This window comes from Pyrus communis, chromosome 2 (genome assembly GCF_041283825.1).
Source record: "Pyrus communis isolate YQ-2024b chromosome 2, ASM4128382v1, whole genome shotgun sequence".
Lineage (NCBI taxonomy): Eukaryota > Viridiplantae > Streptophyta > Magnoliopsida > Rosales > Rosaceae > Pyrus > Pyrus communis.
This window is the reverse complement of record NC_142566.1, coordinates 8585406-8600604: the sequence shown is the minus strand read 5'-3', so window position 1 is coordinate 8600604 and position 15199 is coordinate 8585406. Positions and strand designations below refer to the sequence as shown.

Sequence of the window (15199 nt, the reverse complement as noted above, 5' to 3'; positions counted from 1 at the left end):
TCGACACCTAAATGTGAATTTGAAAAAATTTATGTATGAAAATATGTATATTTTTTTTTCATTGAACATTTTTTATTTGAGAGAGATTCTAATAAGAGGAAATTGTGGCAATGGTCTCTTAATTTTAACACAATTGGAATAATAGTCTCTCAACTAAAAATATATGACTATTGGCCTCTTAACTCGTCAAAACATGCAACGATGGTCTTTTTGTCAACTCTGTTATAATTTGTGTCCAAATAAGTCACGTGTCACGCACGTGGCCCTGAATTAAGGGACAAATATGAAAAATCAAATGAGAAAATTTGTAACAATGGTCTCTCAACTTTAACCTAATTGGACTAATTGTCCCTCAATTTTTACCCAATTGTAGCAATAGTCCTTCCAACTCATTTTGACGGATTGATGAAAAGAATCATTGCTGCACATTTTAATGAATTAAGAGACCAATAGTCATGACTTTTTAATTAAGAGAACATTACTCCAATTGTATCAAAGTTTAGAGATCATTGCTACAATTTTCTCTTATATAAGCCTCGTTTGGTAGCTCGGACTGTACTGACTATTTCTGTCGGATAGGATAAATAGCCACCGGATAGTACTGACTAAATTAGTCGGATGTTTGGTGCAGTATTGGACTAATGACTGTATTATTTATACTGTGTTTGGTACTGAACCGAATAAGAAAAGGGAGGTTACATCATTTGATATAATCTCAATCAGTTCAGTGTAAGTTACATCATTGATAGAAGGCAAGTCATTAGCTGCCAACACAACCTGCATAATAAGAGGCAATCATGTGAAAATGCTCAGCAAGGCAACTCATTCACAAAGCATTCATAATAAATTTCATGCCTATTGTTATTTGGCAGGAAGAAACAAGTTCAAAAAATACATGCTAAAGAACCAGATGCATTGAACATAAGAACAAGATTAGACAGTAAACCTATGTCCCACACTGGAGTAATTCTCTTCCAAATGGTAAAATACCTAAAATAATACCAAAAATATTTACTATAACTTATCAAATCCCACCCTCCATACGAACCCACTCATCGATACACCAACCAAAATTAAAATCCCAGATTGAATATTTTCAATGGTAATAAACCAACAGGCTCCTCTTCGGAGCTCATATCCGAATTGCTATCCTCATCCTCGTCGGAGCCCGGCTCCCTTCCTCGTCAGAACCCAGATCGGAAGAATTCGAATCATCGTCTTCCTCCTTCAACCCATGGAAGGTTTTGTTGTCACTTGTTAGAGATTGAAGGCGAACAGATGAGGTGGGAGGTGCGTGTGCATGTGTAAGGAAGAGGGAGGAACAGAGAGAAAAGAAGAAGAAGGTGAAGATGAACTTGGGATCCAGACAAGAGAGTGCATGCGATGTAAGAGAGTGGAAGGAGAGTGCTGCAAGAAAATGAGAGGTACGAAGAAGCGATAGAGAGGGACGGAGTAAGCGAGGAGAGTCATTATACCCGACTAAATTATCTGAAGGTTTTGGTTGGGATAAACAAGCGGGGAGGAGATGTATAAAATAAGTGGGCTCGAATTAAGTAATCTGGTGCTTATTTAATACGAAACTCACCAAACACCCGTTTCGTACTATTAATACTATCCTGTGGTCTTATACGACGTGCCAAACGAGGCCATAGTAAACTACAGAATTGAAAGTTGGCCATCAAAGGGTCCGAATTCAAGGTTATCTTTGGGCCGACCTGGGCTCCAGCCCAATATACACCGTTTGGTTCACCTGGCGTGTCACTTTCTCGGGAAAATGTTTCCTCAAGTCTTCTCCAATTGCCAGGTGAGAAAATCACAGTGAAAAAGGAGAAAGAGAAAAATGGCAGGAACGGAGGAATTTGTGGAAGCAGATAATGCAGAGGCCATAATCAACAGAATCGAACAAAAGTCTCGAAAGATCGAGAGCTTACTCAAACAGTAACACTCTAATCCCTTCCTCTTTTTTCATACAATTTTCTGTAAAACCCCCTAATAATTTGATAATTCACCAAAAACCTCAACTGTTGGATCCGTTTTTCATCTAGGTACAAGACAGTGGAAGCTCTAAAAACTGCTCTTGAAGGATCGCCTCTCAACACCAAGGACGAGCGCTGCAAGGTTTGTCTTTTCTCTTTTTCCAATCTTCTGTTTTGTTGCCGAGAAAATCAATCGATGGAAAAGAAAATTGATGTGCGAGTTAGATCTTTAGTTTTCCTTTTCCAGTGGGTTTCTTGGGTACCAATCAGAATTCTCCCCTGTTTAATTATACACTTCAATTGTTCTGTTTATTTATTTTTGAGTTTTGCAGTCTGCAAATTGGATAATGGTGCATAGAGCTATCATGGCTATAAAAGATGTGGATGCAATGTTTTCTTCTTTGGATCCCGAGTACTACGACATTCTCATGAAGTGAGTGGTTATACCTTATGAATGCCATCCAATTTTGCTTTCGAGTTTTTGACGTAATCCATTGAATTCAAATTTGAAATTTATGTAGATAATTAACTGTGTTTTGCTAGAAGGTGGTTTTGTATAGAGTTGTTTTCTGTATATAACACGGATGTTGTTAGCGGTTGGTAATAGTTTTATTGCACGATTCAATGAGCTTAGAATCATTGGAATTTCTTTAACCAAATATAGAGTACATGTAATGAGTATACTGCAGTGTTTGAGTTAAACTGGTCTAGAATTCCCCATACGGAGAACCAAATTGTCGTGAGCAATAGAAAATTAGAAATGAACTTGAATTTGACTAGGTAGACTTTTGCTTTGTTAGGGTACGAAGAAACAGGGGCCTTAACTGTCCATCATTCAGGCCTTAGAAAGATTTATTTGAATCAAATATGGCAGTTGAGTATCTAACTTACAACGGAACTTTGCTCTTTATTTTCCAAAATCTCATTGTTCTTTATTTTTGAAAGATCCTAACTTGAATTATTAGTGAATGAGATTAAGGGAAATTCAAGAACAAGGTTCCGTTTTAAGTTCGTGACAGCATTGCATCCTCGCAAGGCCTAATCCTATGCTCTTTAGTCTTTCCGGGCATTCAACACACTTTGACTGTCTACATTTCACAGCATTTTATGGTTGAGATTGGGACCTAGTGGGAAACGAATAGTCTCATTCTTGGTAATCAAAGTATTGGCTTCATGGAATGTCTAGAAAATAAAATAGTGAAATAGGCTTCAAAGTAGAAACTGGGACGTATTATATGTGTCGCACATTCATGCATGTGTATCATATTATACGAAATATATGTAGGTTTCATCTATTTTGCTTTTGCTTCCCAAGAAGTCAGATTATAGTCGTTAGAGCGTTTCTTATATGCCCTACTTTGGTGAGCAAGTATTCTACCCCAAAATTTTAGACGATGTTTGGTGCGTGTGTGTGTGTGTGTGTGTATTTAAGTTTGTGATTTTGATTTATTGATGTTTTTCTCATGAGTTTTATTTATTATTCTTCCTTTTCCAATAAGGAATGCTCTCCTGCCTTTCGTTTCTCCATCTTTGGTACATATACTGACCTTTAGGACATTTACAATTTGGGGGTTTCTCTCACTGAAGGTACTTGTATAGAGGATTGTCTACTGGAGACCGGCCTACATGCGACCAGTGCCTTCGGATTCATGAAAAACTAACAGAGAAAGCTGGTTTGGGATGCATATTGCGGTGCCTTGCAGACACTGTGAATACGGTTTGATCTCAAGACAATGTTGATATCCTCACTTAGCAAACTACTGCATGCAGCGTCCTTTCGGTGATTATTGAAACTTTACAGAAATTCTACTCCAGATCTTTTGAATGTTGGTTTTATTTCTCTGTTTAAGATAGCTCTGCGACACTCAAATCCTCAATATATTTGTCCTTGTAGGCATACTTGATTCCTGAGGACCTCGGTCTTTCTAGCGTCTCACTTTTTACTTCATTTCATTTGGTTTTGTTTGAAACGGCTTCATGTGAATCATAACCCTTAATGTGAGTGAAATTTAAACCAATCGTCATGGAAAAAGAAATGTGTTTTATCTGTAGAGAAAATAAGGTGAAGCTAAGTTTTGATCTACTCTCTTTTAGGTACGCGTCTTGGTCTAATGGTATCTTACCAATGTTGAAAGATATCACAAGTTCGAATCACCTTTTCATTAAATTATAAAAAATAAAAAATAAAAAAAAGTTCAAGCTTTACGAAGCAAGAAAAGCCCTCCACACGCTACTCCCTCCTTTGTTAGAATTTACCCCTTTGTTATTTTGTCAAGAGAAGATTTCATCAAGTCCTAAATAGAAAGTTGCCGCCCTTTTAACAAGATATTTATTTTTATATATGGATCAGACTGAGATTTGTAAGCGATAGTGGCTTTTTAAATGTAAGGAGTTTGTGAAAGTATACTATTTTATTTTAACCTATTGAGGGCAAGTTTTGGCGCAATAGAAATATTGCTTCTTTGTGACCAAAAGTTCACAAGTTTGAGTCATAGAAAATGCCTCTTTGGAAAGCAAGGGTAAGGCTACATACGACAAGTCTCTCCCGATCCTCACAAAACAAGGAACCTTGTTGACTTGGGATTGCCCTTTATTTTAATGGGTAATTCATAGTCAAGCCCCATGATCGAATCCATAGCAAGATGAAAGGGAGAGATTATAACAGTCAAGATCTAATGAAAATTATGAAATAAGTTAACAATTGACATTCAAAAGGTTAAGTTATCCACTGAGATTATATAAACAAATTAGATTATCCTCTGTTAATTACCTTTGAAATTGTCCTACTACTACTTGAAACATATCAAATAACTTCTTTTGGCTTGCTCACCAACTTCTTCACTTTGCCTACCATAAAATTAGTAAAAGCCCAAATTTTTGAAAGAACAAAAAACAGAGGGGCCTTCAATTACCAAAACCATTTCCTAACATGGTCTACCAAACACATTGTCAGCCATTTCCTCCTAATGAGGAAAATGTTGTCCAAGTCACATCAGTTTTCCAATTTTCCCCCTACTTCGAACCGGAAATTATCACCGAGGGGCGGAAGCATCAAGCGTTCGATGTTGGATCGGCAATTTCGCCCACGGGCTGATGGGGATAGGGCGTTGGATATTAGGCGGACCATTTTGGCAGGTCGGGCCATTTGCAAGAGTTGGGGAGGAAGCAGGAGCAGCAGCAGAAGATGACGAGGATGAGACGGCTACACGCTCGCATGACGGGCACATGGTGAGGGTTGTGGGAGGGTTCATCTGCATGTAGAACTGTGGTGAGAGTTTGAGTGCTCTAAGCTCTTGCACTTCCTTGTGCAACCTCCTGTTGTCCTCTGTTAGTTTCTCACAGCACCTCTTTAGTAATTCACAATCCACCTCTGTTTGCTTTAACTTAGTCCTGCAGTTATAAAAAAAACACAAATAAGCTCAACTAAATTAGAGAGTCGGAACTAATATCACATTCACACAATCCAACTATAAAAGTTTGGATTTCAGTAGCATCAGTTGCTCGTGACGCTAGCCCAACATTGGTGTTTGCGGGACTCACTCCGTAAACATACAAAGATCGACGACTGCACTAGGATCACGCGCCTGCGCCAACGACTTCCCAGATAAGCAAGTTCTTTTCTAAACCCGAAAAAGGAAAGTGCTTGACAAGAAACTTAGTTGGAACAAAATTTACCAGAAAAATGAAAATTCTACCACGCAATGCTGGGGTTTTTCTACCATGCACTAGTGTTTTGGACCGTCGGATACAAAATATAAAATATATTGAGCCTCCAATGCGGGAGCATCGTAGAATTTTCAGGTTTGTTGTTAAATTCCATCAGGTGAATGAAGTGTTCATTGTGCGGTCAATTATCTAATAATGGAAGATCCAGCGAACACAAATGCTGTGTGCAGTGTACGCCCGATGCATACTAGAAAATTTCAAACCAATCACATGAATTAAATCCATGGCAACTTTTTCTTATGTTCATATTTCAATAAATAGGCACCCAGAGTGACCCAAAATACCATTATTTATGTATGGGAAACATCTACATTTGGACTCATCTCATTAAATGCTAACACATGAGAACTGTGACACCAAATTGGTACGTTACACAAGAAACCAAAATATAAAATCATCTCATTGTCTTATTTTCCTACCAACTTCTTAATAAATAATTTAATTACAAATTTTCCAATTTATAAAATGAACCGTTATTAACATTCTAAAAATTCTTCTTTTTTTCTTTATAAATATAAAAGGTTTGAATTTCTAAAACAGGTGGGCGTGGCAACACTCGAAATAAAATAGTCCAAAAGACAATTTCACCCTTGTTTCAGCGAAGAAATTTCTCACCTTGCCCTCCTGTTCTGAAACCAGACCTCCACTTGTCTTGGTCTTAGGTTCAGCTGCTTTGCCAACTCCTGCTTCTGCTTCTGAAACACAAAGTAACACCCTTGCTTCACCACCAAATTAACAAAATTGCCACTGTTCGGTCGAGCGGAAAAGACCAAAACACCCTTGAGAAAACAGGAAAATAACTAACCGGATTCAGAGTGTTGTGCTCCTTAAACGTCTCCTCGAGGAGCAGAGACTGCTCCTTCGACAGCCTCAGCTTCTTCCTTGACATGTCGCCGCCGTTGCCATCTTCGTCGTCGCTGCCGCCGCCGTGGGAGCACGAGGTCCTCTCGCCCTCGTTCTCGTCGACGATGGGCTCCCTATCGCTTCTCTTCCCGCTCAGGCTCGACACCGTACTGTTCGGCGATGAAACCCCGTTTTCTTCCTCGAAATCCACCATCGATGGCGCCTCGTTCACGTCTATGAGAAACGACCTCGTATCTGGGTTTCGATCTGTTTAAGAATTCAAAAGGGCAGGGTGTAAATAAAGACGTCATTGTGGAACAAAACCAATTCATAACTATACACAAGGGGAGAAAAAAAAAAACAAAAAAAAAAAAAAAAAAACCCCTCAGAAAATCAGATCTGAAAAAAAATCATAACAATAATTCAAGGAAAACGGGGATTAAAACGTCCAAAAAATCAAAATTACTGAAAAATAGAGGAAACAAAGAATAATTAATTACCAGGAAATTGGAAGCTTTCATTCCATGAAGTTCTGTGAGGGTGATTCTGCATGGGGTGTGAAGGCTTCTCCATGAGATTCAACTGCAAACAAGGCTCACTCCCATTGGGTTTCAATCCCAAGCTCAGACTCAATCCCAACCCCAACCCCAACCCATTCATATCTTTCATGTTCTCACTCATTTTCTCAGCAGCCAAACAGAGTAAGAAGAAAAACCCGGCTCCCAGATTACAGAGAGAAGAAAGAAAGGATCATTCTTTCCATGTTGGGGTATCTGGGTTGGTTTTGTCTACTGTTTGGATTCCAGGAAATTAAAAGGGGTGGAAAAAATGGGTGCGCTTTGGAGCAAGAGGGTCGTCACAGCCTTTGGGCTTTTGCTTTTTGCAGTAAGAGTAAAAGGATGATGGGGACTACATATATTTATATGTGTGTATATATAGATACGGTGTATAGATACAGAGGGAAAGACATAGGTAGGAGGTAGTAGAGTTAATCATGATTTTGTATCAGAAGAGACAGACCCTATTGCCTGTTGGCTCTACCAATGATATGACATGATGGCTCTATAGGCTTTGGCATTTTTACTACTACTAGACTCAGTTACCAACAATTTTTAACCATGATTAGGTGTAAGGTTTTAACCACGGTTAAAATGAGTATAGAAATTGCAAGGTTAATGTTTTTTCCTTTTCTTTTGATAATGAACGCGGGATTGTTTTTTCATGGAAAAATAAATTTAATTAAAAAGAGAAACTTCTAATACAACCGTTTCCAGTACAATCAATCAGATAAACATCTCTTAAGAACCTATATCGAATATGAGTTACCTTTATTGAGTGGCCAATACTAATAATGGCATCAACAATGAAATTAGCATCAACAATGAAATTAGCCTCACGAAAGACATAAGACCAAGAGATAAAAGAAAATGAAGTGGCCAACGATCTAATGTTTTTAATGATGATCCTCAGCTGCCAAGGTGTAATACATTTGTTCAAAACTGCATCAATTATGAGTTTGGAATCTCATTCAACACACATCTTCTTAAAACCTTTTAACATTTGCAAACCTCAAAGCATCACGAAGAGCCAGAGCTTCAACAACAAAAATTGTACTTTCCCCAAGATTGAGGGAGCCAACCACAATAGGTGAATCGTTAGAGATTCTGATGACAAAACCAGCAGCAACCTTAGAACTCACCAGAGAGCAATCAAAATTAATTTTGAGTTTGGGAGAATGAAGCGGTCTCCACTTGATAATTTGAGTTGCAATCTGGGTATGAACTGATCTTAAGTTTTTATTGGCAAGGTAATATTGTCTGCCAACTGTAGCAACAACCGTAGGAACCCTAGTAGCATGCGGCTTGCAATCACAAAAAATAAGATTATTTCTATCATTCCAGGCTTGTCAATAAATATGTGAAACCCTAGCAGGATGCACCCTGAGTTGCAAAATATCCTTTTCATGCTTTTAATTTGTCAATAATACTAGAATATCATGTACTTTTTCTTAATTTTTTTAAAATTCAATTCATGTGCCAATGTCCTGTTTAATCCAAAAAAAAATTAAAAAATTAAAAATTAGGCATGGAATGGACGCAACGCAAGGAGATGAAACACGATCAAATTATCCAAAAGTTTTGTTTAATGGAAAATTATCTAAAAGTTTGAGATAACGATGTGACGTCTTCTAACAATAAAGGAAAATAATTCGTAGATTACTTTTCAAAAGTAACATTTTCTTAACTTTTCATATAAATTACAAGTCGATATCTGTTCTTTTTCTTTAATAATACAATTTGACATGTATAGCGATATTTTGGCTTTTTAGCCAAAATAATCTTTGAGATTTTTATAACTCCTTATTTTGGTTTCTGAGATTTGAAATTAATAGAAATGGTCTTTGAGATTGTCTAACATCAATCATTTTGGTCATTCTGTAAGAAGTTATGCTATATAATGTTCTAAATGACAAAAATACCCTCACTCTAATAAACTACAGGTCAAAATGATTTGATAAAAATTGAAGGTATTTTTGTCATATATTCTTATTTAATGGAGTTTTTTCATGAAATGACCAAAATGATTGATGGTGAACAATCTCAAAGACCAATTCTATCGATTTCAAATCTTAAGGACCAAAGTGACGAGTTATACAAATCTCAAGGACAATTTTAGCTAAAAAGCCTAATATGTGTTTAACATGTGTACTATCTATTCACTCAAGTTCGAATTCTTTTATCAGTATTTTAGACGAAGCTAGAGTATGTTTACTTGACAAATATACGAAGATGAAGGAATCAGAGAACTTAGAAATGAGGAAAGTAAGGTAACTAGCCCCTAGTTTATATGATTATTGTGGAGCAAAAAATAATCAAGAAAAATATGGAGGCGACACATGGATTTTTGGGTAAAAAAAATAAGATTACCTTGGAGACACATCGGAACTCCTACGTACAAGCAATGGACAATCATGACTTAATCAAGGTCAAAAGTGCTCAAAATAGGTAATTATTCAAAACCTATTTCATCCATACTCATCAAATCTTCTCCACAAGGTAACCCCAAATCATTGCTTTCAAATTATATTAATTAGCTAATTAATTGATTTATTACTCAATTAATTTATTAATTAGCTAATAAATTGTGAATCACACCCAAAAAACGATCCAAGTGGCCGGTTCCCATCTCTCCCAAAGGGGCTGGCCACACCCCTATAAATATCACCCTATTTTCTCCAAAAACCCAAGTTGAATCCTCTTGCTAAATTCTCCAAACACTTTTCTCTCAAAATTCTAACTTTGGCATCGGAGGTTCCCCCCCCCCCCAAAAAAATTCATCGTGGGTGCATGAGGCTCTTGGCCTTGACCTAAGGTGTTATTTGTTTTGTAGGTGCAATTTTGTCCAATAACAAAAATGAAGAAATTTGCATCCACAATTATCAAATTTTAGATATTTTATTACGGATTTCAGAGGAGAATTTATATTTTTCGATTTTAGGTGTAGGTAAACACTTGAAAACAAGAATCAAATGATTAAATTACTGTTTCTTGTGGGTAAACATGCTCTTAACATAAACATCTCATCGTATTATCAAAAGAACTCAAAATTATAGGTATTATTATTAATTTATGTAGGACAATAAAAAAACGGAAGTTTACATTTTTTTTTTTTTAACAAAGAGTTTACATATTAAATGAGAGCGTTGATAGACTCATCCCACTATTTTATATTCCCACCACTTTTTTTATAAAATTGAGCTTGGAGGAGTGGATTGGGTTGTTGCGAATTTAGAAATGGGGCATGAGGATGAAATTTTGGAAATGCGACATGCGGTTTGTCGTGGGATTTGGAAGGATGAGGGAAGGAGGTTGTGTTGGGGGTCTAGAAAGAGTGAAGGAATGAGAGTTGCAATAGGCTGGAGATCTGGACATGATCAAATTTTGAACTACTGATCGGAATAAAAATCGAGAAGGTAGACCTTGGTGGTGAGTGGAGGCTCGGTTGGATTTATCAGCACTCTAATATTTATTCTTCTAAAATATTAAAAAAGAATTCAATATATATTAAAGGTCATGTTGAAAATAATAGTGGATGAGAAAATAACATTTTAATTTTTTTAATTTTTTGTAGTGGATGAGATTAGAATGTGAGTGAAAAAAATAACCCTTTAAGTTGGGTGTAACGTCACTATAAATGTTTTACCAAAAATGAAAGAGAAATGTTATGAAGACTTTCTCAAATGTAGAACTATTTACCCTTAATGTTTTTTGCATAATTTTTATATTATTGATATAAAAATTAACGTTAATTTATGATATAGCAGAAAATTAATGAACATTTTAAAAGAACCATCCTTATAATTTCTCAAAAAGAAGTAGGGTAAACGATTTGAATGCTAAGTTGACCACAAGCTTTATTAGGGGATTGTTCAACAGTCATGCGAGAATCATTCACGCGCCTCAAAATCATCGGATCATGATGAGGTTTAATCAGGTCATGCATGCCCCCACAGATTGAACGGTGGATTGAATGGTGGGCGTGGGGAGGTTTCTGTACGTTTCGTTTGTCTTGGTCCGCGGGAAATGATGACGAAGAAAGTGGGGAGCATTTCGCTCCTCATTATAAGTTCTAGTGCATTTTAATTAATTTTCTTCAAAAGTTGAAAAATAATATTCAATGTGAAAATTAACTACAATTAAGTGAAAAATATGTGTTAATTAATTAGATGTATAATAAATATACACTATAGTTAAGTAGGATTGGGGGATTTGGTTGGCATTCAGTTTGATTTTTGGTGAAGTTGGGAGAAGTGGGAACATGGAGATTGGTTTCCAAATTGAAAGCAAAATTAATGTCAAAATAATTCACACACTTTTTCATGTTCGTTTTTGGTTAGTCAAACACTCGAGCGATTGGATTGGGCAATTTGGTTTTGTAATTAATTTAAGGGCGTGAATTCCCATTTTCTTCTCATTGCTTTGTTTGCTTTTGTGTGTAACGCCTACTTGAGTCATAGATTAGACGTAACTAATATTTCTATGGTCATTCGGATGTTCCGGATCATTTTATCGTTAGATCTTAGTTTGTTATGTTTTGACTAAAATATCACGGTTAAAAAGTTGAGAGAATATTCTATACTCTAGAATAAAAAATAAAATTAAAAAATCCCTAAATGCAAACCTAGGTTGCGTTTGTTTGTTCTTATTAGTTTTTACTTGACTGGACTGAACTGGACAAAGAATTAGTGTAATCCCGTATTTGTTACTTGTAGAGACTTCTTTAATTGGATTAAGTCAGACTCACCTGGACTAACGACCTTGTAGATGGTCTTAGCGAGATCCCCAAAAAAATCAGCCTACTAAAACAATTTTGAACTTATTTTGAAGTTAATCTAATATGAGATAGTTTGCGCAACAAACACACTCCTAATTGATTGCACCTGCTATAATAGCTCGTTTGAAAGTGTATTTCAGAAGATTGAAGGCACTTTTGGTGAAATTGATTTTGGATTCCAAAAACACTTTAAGTTGCTTCATGGAAGAAGCACATATATGATGCTTCTTCCAAAAAGTACTTTTAAGTGTTTTTCTAGAATCCGCTAAAAAATTTACTAAGAATTGGTTTTAAGAACATTTTCACTAAAAACGTTTTCAATTATTTTAAAAACGCTTTCAAATGAGCCTTTATTCTATTACTGCTTTGGTACAAGGATTGGAGAATTATGGTTGATTGAAAGAAATCTAACAATAAAGTGATCTCCGATGCAGTAGGAAATTTGCACTCAAATTCTTTATTTGATTCTAAGAGCATTTGTAATTAAGAAGTGCAACTTTGAGATGCAAAGTTACATTTACATTGTATTTTACATTTTTTTTATTTACATTTTCGTTCAAAATGGTTAATAATTTTTCATCCATTTCATTAAAGAGCTTTTCGGCTAACGAGAAATGCCAAATGCTCATTTTAAGGCACTTTGCATTTTGTGTTGGAGATGCTCAAGATATGTGTCCAAACCTCTTTGGTGTACCAAAAAGTTAAACCTCATTACACAAGTCCTCCACTTGGATTGGATTTTGCTGTCAAAATGCTTGTTGGCATCTCCTTCGTCGAATCGACTCCTCGCTTGGAGCTACTCTTATTTGTTAATTTGGTCTGCTTCGGCCTCCTTTTTTTTACCTTTTCTTATCACTTACCAATCTTAGTCAAAATACAATTTTTTGCTCAAGTTGTGCCAAAAAAGCTCACACGTAAAAAGAAAAAAAATACACATGATGTGGCTTTTTTAGACCATGCATATGAGCCTCGTGTAAAACTTTTAATGGAACTTTAACGAAAATCTCAATTTTGACTACAATTAATTGGGATTAACACAACCAATCTTTCTATTTATTATCCATTAACATGCCCGTCCATCGGCCTTTCCTTCTTTTCCTTTTGTTGTTAGTTACACTACGTTTAGATGACAGAAATAAACTTGGAATTTGAGTAAAAATCAGAATTTATAAATTAACATGCACCAATTCTCTTATTTATATTCATAAGCATATAAATTTATAATTTCCGCATGGAAAAAAAAAACTTAGAATTTGGGACATCCAATTCCCAAGTTTAAATTCAATGTAAATATGTGTCATTTCTCAATTTCTATGATTGAGAGTTTTAAAATAACAAATTTCTTATTCACTTTCACTGTTCTTTTAGGTTAACCAAACAAGAAAATTAAAAAATTCTAGAAAATAAAATCTCGTCATTTCAATTTCTATCATTTTAAAATTCCGTAATAATCTTAAACTTCATCATCTAAACATAGTGTTACTGAAGTTAATTAACATTGCAAGTATTCATTCACATTCTGTCTAAATTAAATTGCGCGTGAATGTGACAACTTGTCCCTAATTTTACAATTTTATAAATTTTAAAAGCGTGATTTTACGAAAATGCCCTTAGAGGCGAGGGTGTTGACCTTAGTTGACCATCGGTTAGAGACATGTGGGACTTATTCTTTTAGTATGTCCTTGTAGTACTCCTCTTTACGAACGCATAGGCAAAAGCGATTTGCGAGTTCGAATTATAACGGTATAGTTATGGACGTTTGAAACTAGTTAATTGTATTTTAGATTATAAGTGTTAACTCCCACTTTGTGGGAAGGGGAACCAATCAGAAAATTTGGAGATTAGAATCAACCAATTAGGAGGAGAGAGGGAGCTTCTCAGCCTCCCTCCCATTTTTCTTCCCGCGGCCTTCGAACACCCAAAAACCCGGTTTTGACCCGGGGTGGTTTCTGGCGATTCTCACCTGTTTTTCAGGTGATTTTCACCCATTCACCACCATCAAACCTTATCACCATATCCCAACATTCAATTCTAACCAAAATTTGCATGAAATGGAAGAAATTTCACGAAGAACACCTATGGGTGTTGCGGGAAACTTACTCGAAATCCACCCATTTGTGAAATGTTTTCCTTCAATTACCACTACCAAAACACTCCCCTAGAACCCAGGAACAAAGCCCAAGCAGTGGTGGAGGCATCGAAGCAAGTTTGGAGGTCGAATCAAATCACATCCAATTCTAGGGTTTCGTACGGTTTTAGCAAAATTGGAGCCTTTCTAGGCTAAATTGGACTTGGCCACAGGTATAAAGTTTACTCTACTCTTTGAGATCTTCAATTTTTTTAATTTTTGAGAATTAAAAAAAAAATAGTTGAATTTTCCGGCGAGTCGGGGCGGCTGACCACCACCCGTGGTGACACGTGCGGCGGCACGTGGCCTGTGGGCCAATGATTTATTTTAAAGTACTATTAGATGCCCTAGGTTCATATTTGATATCCGTATGACGTAATTTCATTATTTGGACTTAGTTTCATTTCGACACATGAATAGGTCAAAATATGTATCGACGATCCAACCGTTGGATCGTCACCAAACTTTAATATGTTATAGTACGTAATATTTGAGCATCATAGGAATGTACGGATCGGGAATCCAACGTACGGATCTTTCCGAATTGGAATTGTAAGTTTATAAAATAAAAAGTTAATCGCCACTTGAAATCGAAATTGGCGAAAATCCAACCGTTGGATCGTAATGAAATTTCAGTATATTATTCTAGAAGCATAATGTGAATCCTTGGAAATTTCAGATTGGAAATCTGGGATGCGGATCTTCCAGATCAAATCGTAGGGGTGTGTTCTACATAAATTATGTATTTTATTGATAAGGATTCTGAGTCATGGTTTGATAATTGTTCTAGGCGCCAATTGTTCGTGACGCCTCAACCTTCGTGCTTTATATAGAACACACCATATATGCTTTATGTTTTAGAATATGCATCTAGTGATTGCTTATGTTATTGTTGATATTGTGAACTACGAATGGCTTGATCCCTGTTTAGGGTACATAGGCAATCTAACGAGACGTTAGATGTAGCCATACAATAAATAAGACTAAATAATTGAGACAATAGCCTTGTTTGGGGAATTGAGCAATGTGAAGGAGATTGATGGAAAATGTGAGATTTAACCTTATTTATTGGTGGTTAAATGTTGGTTATAAATTAATGTGTGAAGAATCGTAATATTGAAGTGAAAAATAGTTAGGAATGATAGTTAATTTAACTAGTGTTTAGTTGGGCTTATCACCGATAATTATTTTC

General features: G+C 36.1%; 2 protein-coding genes across 2 annotated transcripts; one reads left to right on the top strand and one right to left on the bottom strand.

Annotated features, from left to right (window-relative positions):
* Positions 1 to 1737: 1737 nt before the first annotated feature.
* LOC148698522 (actin-related protein 2/3 complex subunit 5A) lies at positions 1738 to 3887 on the top strand. Its single transcript, XM_088683985.1, has 4 exons — positions 1738 to 1938; positions 2046 to 2118; positions 2309 to 2409; positions 3564 to 3887. Exons 1-4 carry the CDS (start codon positions 1841 to 1843, stop codon positions 3697 to 3699), a joined length of 408 nt encoding a protein of 135 aa, XP_088540111.1. The 5' UTR covers positions 1738 to 1840; the 3' UTR covers positions 3700 to 3887.
* A 790-nt stretch (positions 3888 to 4677) lies between these two features.
* Positions 4678 to 7452, bottom strand: LOC148698521 (homeobox-leucine zipper protein HAT3-like). The gene is made up of 4 exons (XM_088683931.1): positions 7046 to 7452; positions 6508 to 6812; positions 6318 to 6397; positions 4678 to 5366 (listed from the first exon to the last, which is right to left on the bottom strand). Exons 1-4 carry the CDS (start codon positions 7224 to 7226, stop codon positions 5009 to 5011), a joined length of 924 nt encoding a protein of 307 aa, XP_088540057.1. The 5' UTR covers positions 7227 to 7452; the 3' UTR covers positions 4678 to 5008.
* Between the last annotated feature and the right edge of the window lie 7747 nt (positions 7453 to 15199).